Source organism: Bemisia tabaci, chromosome 2 (assembly GCF_918797505.1).
Source record: "Bemisia tabaci chromosome 2, PGI_BMITA_v3".
Classification (NCBI taxonomy): Eukaryota; Metazoa; Arthropoda; class Insecta; order Hemiptera; family Aleyrodidae; genus Bemisia; species Bemisia tabaci.
In genome coordinates, this window is record NC_092794.1 from 53,786,185 (window position 1) to 53,806,363 (window position 20,179).

Consider the following 20,179-nt stretch of genomic DNA (forward strand, 5'->3'; position numbering starts at 1 on the left):
TTTGAGCCTTCCAAAATCCGCGCAAGCAGGGAATTTTGCCGTGCCCGCGATTGAAGGCGTTTTCTCAATGTTGCAGGATACAAGAGACGACGCCGATCTACAATTACGTGTCATCAGCACAGAATCCAGTTTCCTGGGGAGAATTCATCTCGCTCAATCAAAAAACGGGAATCCTTTGGCCAACTGTTAGAGCTATCTGGTATTATTCCTTCTGGCCGACGAACAATAAATTATTGTTTACGCTTGCAACATTTCTTTTCCACACATTGCCCGGGATTCTAATGGATTTCATATGTAAATTGACTGGACGTAAGCCAATGTAAGTTGAATTGTGAATTTCATCGATTAAAGTGTAATAGAAATTAGTAAAATGTATGCACTGCACGTAACGTGTCTTGCTGATACTTATCTCATCCGTGTTACATGAAGTCATTTGTTTCATGGATTTAGCGATATTGCAGTTAGAAAGCTTAATCTACTCAGTCGTATTTTTGTCTTCGTTCTAGTGGCTGGAGAATCAGATGGAAAAGAACAGAAATCAAAACTTCATTTCGGATTATTTAAGGGTCCGATTGCAGTTAAGTAATCGTTTAAAAAAGGAAAGAACAGTGGGGAAAATGAAAAAAGAAAAAAAAAAACAAGTTTAATGTAACTTTGTCGAAACCGGTATACATTCACCTATATACGACTGATAATTTGTATAAGGATGGATATTTTCTAGTCATCACTATTATTTTTTTGTAATTTCCTTTAGAAGACCGATAACCCCTAATTATTTAAGCCCTGAAAATTTTAGCAAAGTCATTCTCTGTAAAAAAAGCTTTCTTTTCTCATATATTGTTTTCTTCTTCCCCGGTCTCAATTAACTGAACAATCGCATATTTTATCTCCGATTATGCTTATGATGTTGCATTTTCTTGATTTATTTAAAGATTTTTGTGATCCTCTTTATTTTTCATCGTACTTTTCATTTCTGGCTCGATCGGTCGTGGTAAAAAAAGTTAAAAACAATTTTTATAATATTTTTTCAAGTATTGTGCTTAGTATTTAGATTAAAATAAGCCAGTAATATTTTGGTCGAAAAACCCTTCAAAGGTGGCTAAACATGGACGAAAAATTTCTTAGCCTCCCTGCAAGAGTTAAAATCTTACTATTTAACCCCCAAAAAATGAAAAATGGGCGAAAAATACACAGGATCAACTCCACATGGGTCAAGGAAAAAGCAACATTTTTGGAAGAAATCTCAGATAAAGTACATGATTTTTCAGAAATTTGCAGGTCCATAGCCTCGAGGGTGGTATTCCTAGAAAAAAGAATGAATGACAATAAATATCATATTTTGACCCATAGTACGCGCAGTGGCAATTTTGCAATCGGCAGAACTGTTTTCCACCATTTAAATCTCTTTGAAAATATCGATTTTGGGCGAGGCAAGCAGCCTTATCGATTCGCTAGAATCAATGGTTTTCCATAAATTTAAATGGAGCAAAACAGTGTTGCCGATTTGCAAAAGTCGCCACTGGTATCCGCCACTGCAGTTTGGCTGGTGAACTCCCTGATACACTGTATATTTACCCAAAACTTTCTGTGTAGGACTACTTTTGTTTAATTACACCCAAATATATGAATTCGTCATTGCAGGTTGGGAAAAATTTACGATCGTTTGTCAAAAGTTGGTGACACTTTGGAGTACTTTGCAACGCAAGAGTGGAAATTTACCAACTACAACGTACAGAATCTTTGGAAAGAAATGACACCGGAGGACCAAAGCATATTCTTCTTCGACATGGAGCAAATGTCATGGAGATATCAGACTGAGGCTCTCTGTCTAGGTCTCCGAGTTTACATGCTCAAGGATGATGTTGATACCCTTCCTAAAGCCAGAAAGAAGTGGAACAGGTGAGTGTTTCATTCTTAATACGTCATCAGCGTTCCTTGATAATAGTTCACATCTTCGAAAAATCAAAGGGATACCATCATAAAATCAAGCAAAATAACAGTCATCTAATGCACTGTAATAATTTAAGATTGTTGATTTTATGAATGAACTCCGTTCAAATAAGTTACATTGCCTCGCCTAGGTTTTACGAGAGTCTTTAACTTTTAATTACGCCGCTTTGTCAGGAGCCACTCAAATTGGTGATCATTAAATGAACTTAGTAAGTATCCCACACGTGTGCGTTGTATATCTGTTTTCTTCCTGATAATCGTATTGAAGCAGAGTAAAAAGGTCGTAAATTGGTCAATAAAAACGTCATTTCAATACTCTGACTCATGACGAATGTTTAAATATCTTTAAGAACTAAAATGACGTTTGAGAAGGTAATAAGGTAGTGTGTTGGAATGATCTCAATACTTTGTAGCCTTGGATATAGGCAAACATGTTCCTCCTTACCTCACGTAGTGGCTGCGAAATAGTAGGTTACAATTTTATGTTCTATAAAGATTTTCTCAGGGAAGCGGTGCGCGGAGTTTATTATAATTTAACAATTTTAGACATAAGAAAAATTTTACATCAACATAATAATTTCAAAAGTAAGAAGAGATTGACCGGGAAATTTGACATTTTGTCAGACATTTTGTGAGACATTTTGTCCCTTCGCTACTATCGCTTACATCATTACTTGTTTTTCATCCCTATATCCATTGATTTTTGCATAATGGATTTGCTTTCTTATGTTTTTGCCCGTTCTTCTCATCGTGTGTTTCATTATCACATTGGAGTATTCTGTTCGATTATCATGCCGCATTGTCCTTTTTAATATTAATTTTTGATTTAGGTAAATGATCACCATATCCAACGATTTCATATTTCTGACTAAATTCTTACTGTTTTTCTAATCGCGTTTTTTTTATGTTGAACTTGAAGTTTAGGTGATTACATTAACACGAAGGTTTCTGGTATATATTTTTTTTTTTTTTTTCAAATTTTCCCACATAATTTACATGGATCAAAAGTTATTTTGACGTTTATGATATTTTATTAATCTATGTTATACTACTTACTGTTGCAGATTATACTACGCCCACTGTTTACTGAAAGGCGCTGTCGGGCTAATCTTATGTCAAATTGCAGTATCGACATCTCTTTACATCGTTCGCAATTTCACTTCATGATATCATCCACAAAGACAAGTGTCCCTGATCTCACTCACACTAGATTGTGATAGGCAATCACTATCACCGGACCCTGGTAATATATGCAATGCAAAATTACGAATGAATACAATTTCTATGATTGGATGGTTGTTATTAGAGGACTAGTCTGGACAACCATGCACAAAGCTCTCGATGTGAAAAACACTCTTTATAAGCCGGTAAAATATCAAATTATTTACCAAATTTTGAGCCATTACTATCCATAACCATGACTGAAGTAAGCTTCAACTCCTTTGATCAATCTGGTGGGAAAGAGATCATTCATTTTATTCTTGTATCTCACTTCTACCCTCGTAAAAGTGAGTTAAATATTAGACTGACACCAGCGTGATCTTGCTGACATCAAACTGATCTGACTGACATTGGGCTGATAACACTGATTTTAGTTTGATGATATTGGCTTTAGGTAATAAAATAGTTTAAACCAGCCAAGTATTCACGGAAAAACGAGCAACTTGGCTTCTCACATGGTCACACATAGACACATTTTGTCAGTGTAAAATCGACGTCAAACTGATGTTATACTGTTTATAGACTAAAAGCGAGCGAGAATTTTCAAAAATTAGCCTGATGTCACCCTAACTCAAATTTACCTGAATTTTTATTTACAACTATACTCATGATAGTTGAAGCGTAAAGAGATCAATCAATTTGATTCTACTTTGGAGAAGCAAAAGTTTACTTGGAAACCGGTGAATTTTCACTTATTGAAATAATTTAATTTTGTACTTAATCTGCGCAACATCATTCAGCCCACCATGCTAGATTGTCAGTGATACATTTATTTCTGTTTCAATACATATAGCTTAAGAGGTTGTTTAGAATACGGAATGAATAGGCCGTAAGCCCCAAATTATTTCGATACCATAATGCTTCAGTCTCTTTATTTCTAATTTAAACTGTCCTTATTAATTTAAAATTGTTAGTTTTAGGTGTTATTATTTATTTAAATAAATGACTGTGAAATACTTTGAAACAGTAGCTCACTCTTTTCCTTTAAAAAAAAAAAAAACCAAAAAAAAACTGTTTTTAATCGATAGTTTTTCCTGTCAGAAGTAGTTATTTCACTCTACACATACATAAAGTCGCGATTATAGCGCCGCCTCGCGCTCTGCGACGCCCAATCGCCATTGCCCCCTATCCTCCCAGAGATCATCAGGCAATTGGCACCTTCTGATCTCCTCCTCCACCCCTTGTCGCCAACCTTTCACAGGACGTCCACGCCGTCGCCTTCCGGGAGGAACCCAATCGAAGACCTGCTTGGGCAACCGATCATCTGCCATCCTTCGCACATGTCCATACCAGACCAACTGCTTGGACCTGATATCGTGCACGATGTCCTTTTCCACACCCATTATCTCGCGTACCCTTTCATTGCGGATACGCTCTCTTCTCGATATCCCAGCAGACCTTCGCCAAAAGTCCATCTCGGTTGCCCTAAGCATGTCTTCAGTTCTTTTCTTAAGTTGCCAGACCTCACTCCCGTAAGTTACGATACTCTTCACGATGACGTTGTAAATTTTCCTTTTGGTCTCCTTGGAGATACTCTGGTCCCAGAGAACCCCATTTAGCATCGCGATAGCTTTCCTGCCTTGCACATTCCGATCTTTAATGGCCCGATCCAAATTTCCGAACGGAGAAGTTGGTTATCGGTGGTGATCAGCAAAGCATTGAACTGGAGGATGGCCGGAAGATCCTGGACTGTGAAGAGTATAAATATCTCGGAGTTCGGTTAACTAAGTTATTTCACTCTAACTATCAAAAAATAGAACATCTACCAAAAGAAATTTTCATCCCATGTAAAAGCTTTTGATTGTGAAATTGAATATTTAATTCAGGCAGCAAGTTTCTCTTCTAAACAACGGAATAGAGCAGCGGAAAAGTGTCATAAAAACGGGACTCTTGTGATAGTAAATCCGATATTTTTTCAGTTCATTATATCTGAAAAATGGCAAAGAAATATAAGTTTTAGGTGAGAATTTAATGTTTGATGGAAGATTAGCGAGAAAAAAATTCACTAACGAAAAATCCAATTTTTTTTTTTCTCCTGACTACCTAGCTTATGAAATCGAGAAATCGAATCGACCCGATCTATTTTTTTATTTTTCTAAATCCAACTTTTCCAGTTAAAAAGCGGAACCTAAAAAGAATTTAAAGACTTTTTCGTATATGTATTATTACATTGTACAGATTCCTGGAAAGGAAACCTTTTCTATGGCTAGTTGGGATAGGTATTTACGAAAAAAAATGCTCAATATGACTCTGAATCAACACAGATACTCAAACTATCCCTAGCTTATTGTTAGTACTTGTACCGTAATATCAGTTCCTTTGAGAGGAATGCTTATTTCTATAAAAGCATGAATGTTTCCACGTCTCGCAATTCCACTTTATTATTACCTACCTGGAAAGAAGTAGAATTCTGAGTTTTAGAAAAACAGGTTTAATTGATTTTTTGTTCGGACCAGGCCAAACAGGTCTAGGTATCAGTACGGCTGATGCAAACAAAAGTGCCATGCAAAACATATCTGAGTGTCAGATGACGTGTGGTTTAGAAAAGTTTCGTTTTCAAATGGACGCAGTGAAATCATACTAAAACGATGCAACGACTGAACAACTCATTGTGCCTGTCATTATAAGGCGTATAATTCTTTTAGTCGGTCTATACTGCTTTCTGCAATTCTCACTTTTTAACAGCCTTTTCCGGGTGTGTATTTAGAAAAAAATATTATCCATCCTAGAAACATAGTTTTTGGGTAGATGCTACATCGCAATCACGAGCACGACAAACCACAAGAATAAAAGCCTGAATCCAAACTCCATTTTTATTATCAAAACTTGGCAACGATGGCGCGGTCATTTTCCTCACCTGATCGCTCAAGTCACTCTCGTCTTGCAGTTCTTCAAAAATGTGCTCCGACTTGCCCCCGCCGTTCGTTGAGAAAATTACTCATTTAATCATGTCCTTGCACTAACGCTTATCATGACACTGAATAATTCACTTTCAGACCAACGCAGTGCTCGTAAGTATAGCTGGCATCGAGCCTTGGCCAGTGACCCTTATTTAATTCTATCGGATATTGCTCTTATCTTAACTGCAGAATTTTAAATTGTCATCCACTGTTATCATATTTCAATGGCATTCAGTCTTCGGTGTTTAAGTACACACGGAAAAATACAACATTATCAAAGCATGTGTTAGCTGATATAAGTTCATCATAACCACTGCAGCTCATCATACGCTCTGTCTCACAAGTGATTCATCAAAGCATTACCTTGCTCGGTGATAAGAGTGCATTTGGACTGCATTTTGCAATTTGGAACTATAAATTCTGGCTTATCTGAAAATACACTTATATGCACAGGGAAACTAATGGCACATACGTTGTTTTTGAACCGGGCTAGAATTTATAGTTCCAAATTGCAAAATGTAGTCCATTTTTATCAAATGCAAATACAAAGGGCACCTTATGATACTTTAGCTAGGTGCTGGAAAAAATACTGAAGTAATAAATTGGGAGATCGGAGATAGCTACTGATATAAAACACATGCATTTTAAACACATGGTATTCATCACGGAGATAAATCAAATCCTTTTGCTTTATTGTTTTATTGGCTAATAATGAGATGTGCGAGAGAAAAATATGGAAGGCTGTGGCTATAAGACAAAATTCACAGGAAAAATGCTTCATTTTGACTCAAAGAATGAGCTCTTGTGCGGTATCAATAACAGTGGCGATTCTGAGGAGTTGGCAACACCGTTAATACTCCATTTAAGTCCATCGATTAAATCGATTCTAGGCGAGACATGCAGCGTTACCTAGATTCGATTGTTTAACATAGATTTTAATGGTGAAAAAACAGTGTTACTAAAACTTGCAATAATCGCCATTGATTGATGGTTGACCTTTAGGACACTATGTTGCGATCAATAAAGAGGCTTTTCACCTATTTAGTAAACTTCTGAAGAGGGGAGAAAGCCTGAGCGTTAGTCACAAATTCCTCAGAACGGGGGAGGGAATGAAGCATAGTTTTATGTAAGTCTTGAACCTGAAAAAACAAATCCAATAAAAATGCTTTTTTCAGCTTTTTTTCAAACTCCCGTATTTTTCTGATCGTGGAAGGCGGCCAGGCCGGTTTTACCTGATTGCAGAGGGTGGGCGAGAGGTTGTCTCGCGGGTGCCCAGGGGGAGGGGGGGGGGTAAAAATCGGTCAAAATGCCTTACGTAAAACTTGATCGGCCTCTTACAAGTCGTTTGCTTTCTTAGCCTGGCGTTTAAGTCTCCTGCGATATTGAAAATCTATCGTCGAAAATGCCTGAATTTATAGTGAGAAAACTTTGAGTAATGAGCTCAAATGGCAGTGAAAAAAGCTTTTGGGGACAAACTCGAATAAGCACGCCTTAGATATGGTCTTGAATTATAAACGCATGTTGGTGCATGTGTGAAAATAGAATCTACGCTAAAGCAATAGCGTAAAATGACAACATGCGTAGAGGGAATTCTCTAGAACAAAAGCAACCTCCGCACTCTTATTTCTGGTGATTTTCTCTTCAACTTTCTCGTCACTGATCTTCCATTTCAGTTTTGCTACCCAAAAAGCTACTGTAAACAAGACAGGAACGCTCAAAATTTAGATTGAAGCCAAAAATTACAAGATACAGAAAAAAAGCAATGTCATATTTGAGTAAATTATTGCTAAGAATGGATAAAAAAGTAATGAGGAAGGGATACTGAGATCCATATTTAATGTTGATGTTTCCTATTTTGACGAGGAAATGATCTCATGTTTTTCCTTAACGGACCAAATCACAAAGAGGGCAAATAAAATCAAGGTGCTTGAAAATGACCTAAAATTTAGGGCAAATTGACCATTAACACTAACGCACAACGCGCCTAAGAGATAATGTTGAATTTCTGAATAACATCAAATTCAGAATCATTACTACCAAAGTCAAACCATCTCTTGGAGTCTTGGATTCAAAAATGGATCTTTAATTCCTCAATTCTCAAATCGTCTATGCAGAAGCTCTCACGAGGACCGGTTGAAAAGATTAAGGAAAACCAGCTGTGAAAGATAAAGTATTCCAGTTTTTGAATCCTCTAATCAACGAAAGACAGGCGCGATTCCAAAATTAACGGTGACCTTGAACTTAAACCTTCAGAGCTCGTTTGCTATAAGAAGCTGGTGGGTGGCTTAATTCAACGCGACTTTGCTCCATGTCATTTTAGTTCTATACCATGTTTGATTGGGTCTGATGGAAAAATTCATCAAATATTGAGGTATCCATGTATAGAAAGTTAAGTTATTTCCACGGGGTACGAAACACGGAGTGTTTTCGTGACGAACTGAACGAGGATTGAAACATATTTTGAATTTTTCCGTTTGAAGGCATACACTGCCGTGTTAAGGAAGAACACCGTAAGAGCACTCAGGCGTTGTCATATATTCCTCGATAATGAACTAACTTATTGGGAAAGTTCTGAATAACTTTCCTCCAATTTTTCGGACAGTTTTGTTCGCAACTTTATCTAAAATATCTGAAAATTGTGAGGAAAAATTTTAATAGCTTACTTTAAAAATACACGATTTAATCGGGGAAATTTGGCGACTCTCGAATGTTCATACGGCGTTTTTCCTTAGCATGGCAATATTGTAAGCGACATCGAGCATAGCGATGGCAAAATGAAAAAAAGACGTATTTCCGTTGCAACATTTAAAGATTTCCGAGTTTGTTTTATTTTCCCGGGAGAAAACTAATCAAAATTCTCCCTTGTAATTTTGTGTGATTTTTTTAGAATAGGTGAAGAATCTTCACAGAAAAGTTCAATAGAGACGGTTGGTGAGTTTCCCTTTGAAAAAATTAAGCAAGAGTGGAGACTTATAATGTCGCAATCGGAGGTACGCATTTTTTGACTTCAGCCATTCATAATTTGATTTTTTCCTGATCTAAGGCGTATATTAAACGGCGTTGAGCGTATTGTGTAGGGGGAAAAGTGCGAGCAGGAGGGAGTGAAAAATAAGACTAATAATACGAGGCTACTTTTTCCTCTCCAAAAATACGTTTCGTTTAAAGAGAAAAAAATACTTAGTTTTCCTTAACTACTACAAGTTTCTACGAGGAAGCAAAAATGATATCAGGTTGAGAGCAACATTTGAACGTGATTTTAGATGATAATTTGCGAGCTGATTATTGAAAGTGATAGATAAACCGATGGACAGGAAAGGCATAGGGCAACAAAAGTGATCTTATTGGTGGAAGTGGATGGTTGCGATGAACAAAGGGAGGTTAATAATAGACTAACTAATGGCAACCCACAAGAAACCTTTAATTAGTCCATCATTTTCACCCTTAGTCTATAAGAACCGCTCGCTTCAACCAATAGGATCGCTCGATTCGTTCATCGTTTTCTTTGTCTCTTGCTTTGTCTATCCATTTTAATAATCAGCTTGCTGTTCACGCTCCTATTTCAAATTTAATTTCCAGCTGTTGTGCGTTGTTATTGAAGCAAACACGAGATGCAGTTTCTGTGAATCTAATACGATTTGGAAAACCCTAAACCAAACTAGAGAGCGGTTAGAGTTGAGGCCAGAAAATTATAGCTGCTCCTTTCAGTGTTATGCATACGTCCATGATTTAATATTTCCGTCGGCCTAACCGAAGAATTTCGGAAAGCTACTATTAAGTCTTACCCAATACTGCCGCTAATCCGAATAAACTGATGAAAAGATTGGAGTTAATAACCTCAAAGTCAGAGGTCGGGAAGAAACTGTGGAGGTGTGCTTTGTTACTGTTCCATGTTGCCGACACTACCAATATTTTCATAATTTGTCGTGTTTTCAAGGTGTGTCTTCTCCTATACATTGATAGTTTGCTCCCTGTAAAATAAGTATACTAGTAGGTATTGGTTCTGGAAATATTATCAATGCGAACACCCTCCGTTTGAAGCATCGGTATTTTAGTGCATTACATGTGCAGAGTAAAAAGAACACAAATAGAATTATTTACTTTTTAATTTCCTTCATACCCACTTTTCTCGGTCAAAAGTAGTGTCCAAAGATATGAGTATAGATCATTATAGCATCACATATTGGATGTAATAGTGTGTCTTGAAAATACTTCGACGTCCTTAAGTAACCTAAAATGACTGCGTCATGATGGTATCATTATTAAAGGAAAACATTTTAACGGTTAAAACATGTATTGGGTGAGTTATGTAATTGCCATTGCCATAAAGAGCAAATTCATCTATAAAATTCATCTATAGAAAACTACTTGATGATCCTTTCTTAATCATTTTGGAGGGAAATTCTGTGCCAAAGTCTGTATAGTGCCCAAAAATCCCCGAGCTATATGAATGCCGCGCGGAATCTATACTCCTTACGTAGTGACTTACGCTATTAGGCCTTGTCTCCACGAGCCGTTTCACGAGATTTGTCCCAGGGAAAAATCCCACTTACGAAGTTGGGAAAAATATTGAGTTAATCAATATTTTTCCCAGTACCAAGTATGGTAAGTACTTGTATCTGACCCACTAAGAGAAGAAGAAGAAGTGAAGGAGAATTGTGCGATATTTTATTCATTACTACATTGTTCATGTTTATTTAGTTAAAATAATGTGTCCAATTGTCAATTGAGTACAATTATTATTTTAATCCCGGTCAAATACTCGACTTTAACTAATTTATCTTCCCGCGCAAACTAGTCGCAGGACTGTATGAGCCCCGTCCCGTGGAAACGGTAACTGGGAAAAATCCCAGAAGTTTCATTCCTGCGATTCGAATTTGGGACAAATCCCATGAAAACGTCCCGTGGAGACAAGGCCTTACGGAGCGGAATCTACTTTTTTGCGGAGTGTAATACGCTTCTATAGTGCTAATTTCACTTTACATTCATATCACTTGGGGTTTTTGGGCGCTATATAGACACCGGCACCGACTTTCACTCTTTGATTTTTATCAGCGTATTTTTAAACCCCCAGGTGAAAAAATTAATATGAGAGGAGTTTTACTACGTTGCAATTCAATTTGTTTCTTTTTCCTTCGATTCCTCAAATTAATGTGAAAATTGAATTAAATTAATTGTACGATAGAATTATACATATAATCGAAATATCTGGCAAACATACTTGATCGAGCGAAGTCATGCTCCTAGTTCGAATGACATGAAGGACTGACTCCCGATAAAGTCAAGGTAAGTGCACATTGCGTTTAAAGCGTGTTATTTCCATCGTGATGAAGACCAACTGACAACCCACTTATCAAAGACCCTCTAATCAGGTACAAGTGGACAGAAATCGGAAGGTGTACCGTGCGCATCTGTATGTGATCGAAAGGACCTTACGATGGAAAAAAATAAGAGAATTAAACTAAGACTTGGCCTACATTTTGCAACATAGAACTGCTATTTTTGGGCTCATTCAAGGAAAAAAGTATATGCTATTAGTTATTTTCTCCCTAGGCAGATGCGTGCTTTTATGGATAAACTAGAATTCGTAGTTTCTTGTTGCAAAATAAAGTCCACTTGAGAGAGGTTAAGTGGACTACATTTTGCAATAAGTCGCTACAATATCTGGCTCTTTTTAGAAACAACGATTATATACCTACCATTTGTTTCCCTACATGTATAGATAGACATTTTTATAGATGAGTCAGAAATTGTACTTGCCCATTGCCAAACGTGGTCAAAGCATACTTCGGCGCAAAGAACACCCAAAAATTATAAAAATTGGCCCTTTGATAGTATACATACTTCAAAGTTAGAGGACTGATGAATCTAGGGCCGGATTAAGGGGGTGGCCACATGGGCCGCGGCCCATGGCGGCAAATCTTGGGGGCGGCAAATTTTGCAATTTTTTTAAATGTAGGTATAAAAAAACATCTGATTTAGAAATAAAAAATTACAAACGAGAAAAGGCTACAAAATCTCTCATTTCCTGAGAAAATAGTAATATCTAATTTTGTCGTCTTTCAGTGATACAAGAGACAGCACCTTTAATTAGTCGAGTTAAGAGAGAAACCAAAACACACAATTTGGCCTGGAACGGCGCGACTTAGGGAGAAATGATGACGTAGACTTGAGATGAAAAGGAGGAGCCCTCGGCGCGACAATCGGCATGTAACACATATTAGCGCCTACAAGACTGCACGATTACTTCACGCATTGCATCAAACACAGTGCGGTTATTGTGGTCAGCGTGAAACGGATAGCGCCTACAAGGATGCATGAATACTTCACGCATTGCGGCAAACACAGTGCGGTCAGCGTGAAACGGATAGCGCCTACAAGACTGCGTGAATACTTCACGCATTGCGCCAAACACGGTACGGTCGGCGCGGTGCGGCGGCGGAAGTTAAAATCATTAAACCAAATTTTGTGTTTGTTCTTTCATAATTTTTTCGTTCATTTCTTATGAATGGAAGGCCTTGTCCATTAGAGAATAAGCAATGGGTATGAGTATACTATTAGAGAGGTGGAGCATCGATCAGGGCCGTTTTGGGCCCACCCTGAACTTCCTCAACTACGAATTTTCCCTCATTGAAGGTCTATATTTTACGGAGTGCGTGTATGATCATTTAGACGTATATATTTATGCTAAATGAACTATGTGCATACGGTTCAGATGCAACATAGTTCCTTTTAGCATAAATATATTCATTGGGTCATTTCCGATCTCTTTTTGGATCTAATACTGACCTAAACACGTATCTGATGGCCGATTAGGGCGAAAAATGCGATTTTTGTGAATGCATGGTCGAATGCCGGAAAAATCGCTTTTACCACCAAAATCGGCCTTCAGACCCACGTTTAGGGTAGTATTAGACCTATTATGGCACCAAAAATGACCACATCATGAAGCATTCCGAAAATTTTAGACCTTCAGTGAGAAAAAAAGTTTAGAGTTGAGAGAATTCAGCTAGGCTGGACCCTACACCGGCCCTTATCGATACCCTTGCTTTAAGAAATGAATACTATACGATACATAATGATGCCACCACACGCGTTGCGCCTTTTACAAGTGTGAATTTTTTCACCGCACAACCGGCCTACTGCGTTGAACTTACCCCTTTAAGCTTTGATTTTTAAAATGAAACTGCACGCGTCGCTCCGAGTTGAAAGCTGAATGAGCGTGGTATGATAATTTCCGGAAGTGGGTTTTCGATTAAAATGAGTTCGATCGGACCGGCGAACTGCAAACTCGCCAATTCATTCAAGGTGAGATGCAAAATCGACAGACAACGTGATTGGAACGAGCTTCACCGCTCGACCGGCATACACGTTAAGCCCATGTCACACGATCAAATCGAGCCATCCAATCTTCGAGGTCAGGTGTTGTGATTGGCTTATTCGATGACTTGGACCAATCACAGCAATTTACTTTGATATATTCATGGCACGGTTTGATCTTGTGACATTATCTTTACAAACTTTCGAGAACATGTCTGTCAGATCGCCAAAGGGAGGGGTTTTTCAGCTGCTCGAGCTTTTTGATCGATTTTATCTCACTACTTTTCTCAAATCCACGCGGATGAAGAGGAATATTTGTGGAATAGGCAGATTTAGGACGAGGGGGGGGGGGGGGGTTGGTACATACGCGTCCACTAGAAAAAGAGGAAGAAGAAAAAGGGAAGAAAGAAAACAGAAAGGAACGGAGGAAAGAAGAAGGAAGGACACACATAGTTGGTAATTATTCATGACGAAATTGATTCAAACTGCATGTTATATGCTTCAAAATTTCGAAAATTCTCTGGCAGAAGCCCCCCGAACTCCTCTTACGCCCCCTCCGTTCGAAGGTACTGGATCCGCCGTCTATGGTTAGTTAGTGCGGTTACCAGAGTCCACGCCAAATAAGTTTATGCACTACTACATTGCGGTAGAGAGAATCGTCTCACGTAACGTTTACATGTAAAGTAAATTGAAAAATCAAGATGGCGGATTTTCTGTCGCAGGCTAAAAATGTTCTATGTTGAATTAAACTATTTTGCAATTAGAGACTATTATTTTTGAGTCATTCATAAAAGCATCCATCTGTAGAGGAAAACTGATGAAAATTGTGTAGTTTTTAAAATAAGCTGGAAATTGTGTGGTTCCCACTGCAAAATATAGTTCAATTTCAAGTCGGAATCGTTTTGCCGCGAGGCGTTCATTGGGAGTTGAGCTGCCCGTAACGGTGAAGAAAATCTGCATTAAGGTTAAAGATAATCATGATAAACGAGAAAGTATACAGTATTACTCGAAAAAATTATTTTCGCAGTTCATCAATAATTTTTTTTTTTTTTTTTTTTTTTTTTTTTTTTGCGTAATGATAAAAGAAAGTTCGAGTGGTCCTGTTTACCGACGCATCCATCATACGCATAAAATATTGGTTACAGCATCAGTTGAAGTCATCGTCGATTTAGATTTTTATGACGGCTCTTTAACGCCAGAGGCCTCTACGCAAGAAGATGTACACGCCGTTAATGTGAAACCAATCTATTATTGGACTCACACGATCCCTAAGATCGAGAAGTACAAAGTTGTTCCCTCGTAGGTTTGCGTGATATTCTCTGTCATAAAATCGCATCGAGGATCGAGATCTTCATAAATGCAAAGTAAACCCATTCTGAACGAGTTTCCAATGAAATAAAACATCCTCGTTTTCAAATGAGCTGTAAGTGCCTAGAAAAAACCTAACATTTTGTAACTCGTCAAAAACCGAGCGTATTTCCTCTAGAAACGACTCATCCTTCTGTAATTGCAGGCACAACTTGTCGTTACAACCAAAAAAGAACGTATCTACATTTCAATGTTGCCAATTTTCCCCTCATAAATTGCATTTATACTGTAGAACTCATGGAAATTTATAGCTGGAAACGTCTTTGACTTCTCGTCTGATCTTATGCCAAAATCAGACGATATTTTGGATGAAAACGGCACACGTATATCCTTGTTAATAAAAATTGATTTTTCTAGTCAATTTTGCAATCTAAGAATGTAGTTACGTTTCTTCGTCCTGAAAACGACGAACTATGATAAATGTAGGAGAAACATTGTAATTATTATTCAATCGCTATTTAGTTCTCACTTTATTCTGGGTGAATAAGACAACTTACATGAGAATGTATGCGTTTTTAAACGAGAGTATCTCGGTTGAATTTCGTTGCGTAAGATCTTGCTGGGATAGCGCCACTGCCGAATGAAATTTATTGCTCGCTTGCATGCTCTTAAATGTATGGATATGCATGAGGGAGGGTTTTGTTTTGTTTTGTTGTATACGTCATATGTTCATAAATCAAGAAAAGTATACATTCAGAGGCAAAAGATAATTCTAATCCTTCTATATAAAAGTGAAACTGATGCTACAGAACTGGTAAATGAGTTCTGAAATACCACTCTTAGGCGCTATTATTGTTAAAATACAGTCGGATAAAATGCATTAAGTAAAACTTGAACGGACCTCCTTACGGCTGCTCATTTCGTTTGCTTTCTTAGCCTTGCGTTTAAGTCTCCGGAGACATCGTCATCCTCAAAAACACCAATCGGAAAAATTGCTATAGCGTGGCGTGCTTTGGAATATATCGATTGATCTGCCATTTAAACCTACGAAAAAGGATCGATGAACAGGGTGTTCGCAACGAATCTTTAATAATCGATTCTTTAACATAGCTTCAAATGGAGAAATATCGACAATCGACCATTCAAGCCGCGCCACTGAAACATTGAAATTGTCTATCATCGTAAAAGTGTCTGTCTTTATAGTAAGACAACTCTTACCAATGAGCTCAAATGATAGAGAGAACAAAGTTTTTACACACAGGCTCGAATGAGTATTCAACATTGGATATACCCTTAGATTATGAACACATTTTGTAACTTATATATACATGAATAAGGAGTCTGCGCTTAACAAAATTGTATGCACTTTTAAAATACAACAGTTCCCTCAGAAATCACTTAATACCTTTATTCACAACACAAAAACTGAGGACAATTCATTCGAGACAGGCGGAAAGCTAAGATTTTCCTTCATTTTCGAGTGATACCACATACCTTCTCCGGAGTTCGAATAGTTGCGCGCTTGACTTCTGCATTCAACGACGCGACCTACATTCATAAACGCCAGTCATTTGAAACTAAGATTTTTCGTGTGATACCACATAACCACTCCAAAGTTCGAATAGTTGCTCGCTTAATTTCCTCATGCATGAGACGATGCGATCATGTAGTAAGAAAGTGATAAATTACGCGATTTTCGCATCAATATCGCGAAAATTACGCCAGGGTCGCCAGGGTTACGTGGAGGGTATCTTTTTTGTTTGTTTCTCGCCAGTCTAGACTGAATAAATGATCGATGGTAAATGTATTTCACACAAGCTCCTAATTTATCCTACTGAGTTGATTATTGAAATTAATTGATAAAGTGTTAGATAAAGACGACAAAAGGGAAAACAGAGCGATCCTATTGGTTGAAACGGATCGTTGTCATACAATCCGGTAGGAAATGATGATTGAACTGTGGGGTCTCTTGAAAGGTTGCCGTTGAGGATAATATCTCATATTTTGAAGATTTTCGCAATTTTATCGCCAAAAAATCATAAAAATTGCAACTTAATTTCAAAATAACGCCATTTTACCGTTTAAAAATGCTACTTGGGAATGGATTTTCCAACGCTAAAGAAACCCCCAAAAATGATGTGAAAGAGGAGCGATCAAACTTTTTAGACTCTTAGTTATGTGCGCAGAGGCTATACTGCCGTGCTAAGGAAGAACGCCGTATGAGCATTCGGGAGTTGCCAAATTTCCCTAGATAAAACATGCATTTTTTATTACATTCATGCATATTTTCTCTCGAAATTTTCAGATATTTTAGATTAAGTTGCGTACAAAACTGTCTAAAATTTTTGAAAAACAATATTCACAATTTTCTCAGTAATTTCGGTTTATATCGGAGGAAATTTGGCAACGGCTGAAGGCTCATACGGCATTTTTCCTTAGCACGGCAGTATACTACACCTCATGCCCACAGTCCTCTACGAAGTGCTGACTATCCAAGGCCAAACTTTCGACAAGCAGCAGCGATTGCCGCAGCAATTATTGGACATGCAATCGATTGACTCCGCTGTAGAACATCCTCGAAATGGGTCTTCGATGCGACTGGATAGAATGCACGGGCTGCACGGTAGCTATAAAGAAGGCAGGTTAATGGACTCAAATGCCTGATTTCAGTTTATTAGCCCAAACATAATTCCTATACTGCAGGCTCACGCAAAGAAACGCTACTGACAATGAGAGCCCACCCCCTAAGCCCAAGTATTTTAAATGTCAAATTAAGCTAAATTCGAAGGAAATTTTATGGATTTTTTGGAAGAGACCAGGAATGGAGATGTTGCATGTGTGAGGAATTTGCGATTTGATAATTGATTCTTATGTAAAAGTTCGCGATAAACACGATGGTGCCACCGGTTTTCTCTGAAATCAACTTCCAAGCTCAAAAAAAGCTCTCAAGTTGAGGCCAAAATTGAGAGGATATCCCACGCTATCCTGAGAGTCCACCTCTACATCAAGACGAAGTCTCCATGCAAAGAGTGAGAGCAAATACATCAGCAGGGCTGCCACTTTATTTGGGGACTCCACAACTGAAAACACGGCAACCCTTCTAATGTATTTGCTCCCTATCTTTGCATGGAGAGTTCGTTTCGATGTAGAGGTGGACTCTCAGGATAGCGTGGGATATTCCCTCCATTTTGGCCTCAACTTGAGAGCTTTTTTTGAGCTTGGGAGTTGATTTCAGAGAAAACCAGTGGCACCAACGTGTTTCTCCTGAACTTTTACAGAAGAATCAATAGTCAAATCGCAAATTCCTCACACGTGCATCAACTCCATTTGGTCTTTACTGCATACCTCGTGCAAAGAAACAGTGAAATATTTGAGGAGGAATTTCCGGATCCCCTAGGTGGCGGACGTCATTTGTGGATGCCTCCCTTCAGGCGTGATTTCCTAGCGTTGGCGTGCATGTCGCATTACCGCACGGTGGTGATGTGGGCCGGCGGCGACGGTCGTTGCTCCTCAGGCGTAGAGGCGTATCTTAATTTTCTCCTGAGCCTCAGAAAGCATAGATTTATCCGTAAAACAGGGCTCACGTAGAATTTGAGATACTCCCTTACATCAGAGGGGTGACAGGTTGTGACATCTTCATTCAGCAAATATGAGGAACGAGCGGTGTTGGCGCTCATGGCAAGACACGGTATATCCATACAATGCCGCGCCAAGGAAGAACGCCGTAAGAACATTAGAGAGTTGCCAAATTTCCCCGAATAAAACAGGCATTTTTAAGGAAAGTCATGTGTATTGTTCGTTGAAATTTTCAGATATTTTAGACAAAACTGCTAGCAATATTATCTGAAAAAATTTGAAGTAACATATTCACAATGGCGCTCGTGTATATGTGTTAGAAAGCGATTTAAGCACCGATTCGTATGTAAAATTTCGCAAAAAAAAGGAAAAAAAAGAAAAACACGACAGTGCCACCGGTTTTTTTCCGAATCGAACTCCAAAATTCAAAAAAAGCTCTCGAAGTTGAGGCCCTAATGGAGGATATATTCTACATGCTGACCTGAGGGTTCATTTCTACATCAAGTCACGCGCTTTCCGTGCAAAAATAGGGAGCAAATACATTAGGAGAGTTACTAATTTGTTTGGAAACCACTTTAACTGAAAGCACGGCAACCCTATAGCTTTTTATGAATTTTAAAGTTTGTTTCAAAGAAAACCAGCGGCACCATCGTGTTTCTCGCGAAGGGCTCAGTACTTGGATCGCAAATTTCTAACACATGCGAGAGGTCCATTTTTTTGATCAATTCGTTTTTTTATTGAAAGAAATTTGGCAACTTCTGAAGGCTCATACGACGTTCTTCCTGAGCACGGCAATACAGGAGATTTGTCGTCTCTTCCCATCAGAGAAAGTGACAATATTTACGCGTCGTGGGTTATGTCGCGCGCAATGCGACGCCGCGTATCACCCTGTTCGGCCGCTATTTGGTGCACGGCGCCTATTGTTCACCGCTGCGGCGCTACGCGCAGTGAACCGAATCAATGAGGGAAGGTCGGTCAAGGATTTTTAAACTAACACTGAAAATTTTGAAGTTTATTTCGTCAAAATTTTAGTTAAAGATGTGCATATTGAGGAAAATTTAACAAGAAAATCAATGGAATCGCTTTTAAACCTTTAACGCATTATACTAATCGGAGTTATAAGATTTTAAGTTTTTAAATTTCGTCCGGCGTTTCAAATTGACTTGTTCCATCGTGCGGCGACCTAACACTCATCATTCATCGATTTTCGTCGTGATCCGCACCAAGGCTGCCCGCCGGGTATTCGGCCATGAAACTGCTATTTTGTCACTACTCCTGAGAATATACTCCACTAATAGATAACAATTGAACTCTAGCACGCTTTGGGCGTTTGCGATTTCAGCACTTCGTACTGTCGAAAGTTTTGCGAGAAACGTGATATCTGGAATGTACAGTTACAATTAAGACCTTAAGTAACGAGGTGGAGAATTTTTTTTCATTTTTTATTGTTTTTTCTCGAAAGAACTTAAGTTCAGATCATAATGGAGGAGATCTCCTAAGTTTTGAGATAGTCCACTTCTATACCCGGTTAAACTCTCCATGCATAGGCAGTTAGTAAAAACATCAGCAGGGGTGCTTTGTTTGGGAGCTTGGGTCCTCATATAAAGTGGTGACCCTGTTAATGTTTATGGGTCCTATCTAAGCATGTATCCTGCAGAGCTCTGAATATTTCATATTTTTAGGGCCAATTTTGGCAGCATTATTTAAACAAGTGACGTACATACTCCGTGATGTGTACTTAGTCTCGCTTGGAGTCATTCATGTTTAACTCATCTTTGACGTCATTACTTCTCAATGCTCTCCGCCTCTTGAACTTAGGCAAAGAATGAGCCTTGAAAACAAGCCCTTTTACCAAGATTTCCGGATTTACCGAACTTTTTTATGAACAGTTATTTATAGTAATATAA

The 20,179-nt window shown here is 38.3% G+C and overlaps 1 protein-coding gene across 2 annotated transcripts in view; it reads left to right on the forward strand.

Moving 5' to 3' along the window:
* Positions 1–4,135, forward strand: part of LOC109036636 (fatty acyl-CoA reductase wat) — a 70,336-nt gene extending 66,201 nt beyond the window's left edge. For both annotated transcript variants that reach the window (XM_072295812.1, XM_019051021.2), the window contains exons 7-9: positions 77–319; positions 1,642–1,899; positions 3,015–4,135. In XM_072295812.1, coding sequence (XP_072151913.1) covers positions 77–319; positions 1,642–1,899; positions 3,015–3,117 — 604 coding nt within the window. In that variant the 3' untranslated portion in view covers positions 3,118–4,135. The remainder of the gene's footprint in view (positions 1–76; positions 320–1,641; positions 1,900–3,014) is intronic.
* Positions 4,136–20,179: the final 16,044 nt, after the last annotated feature.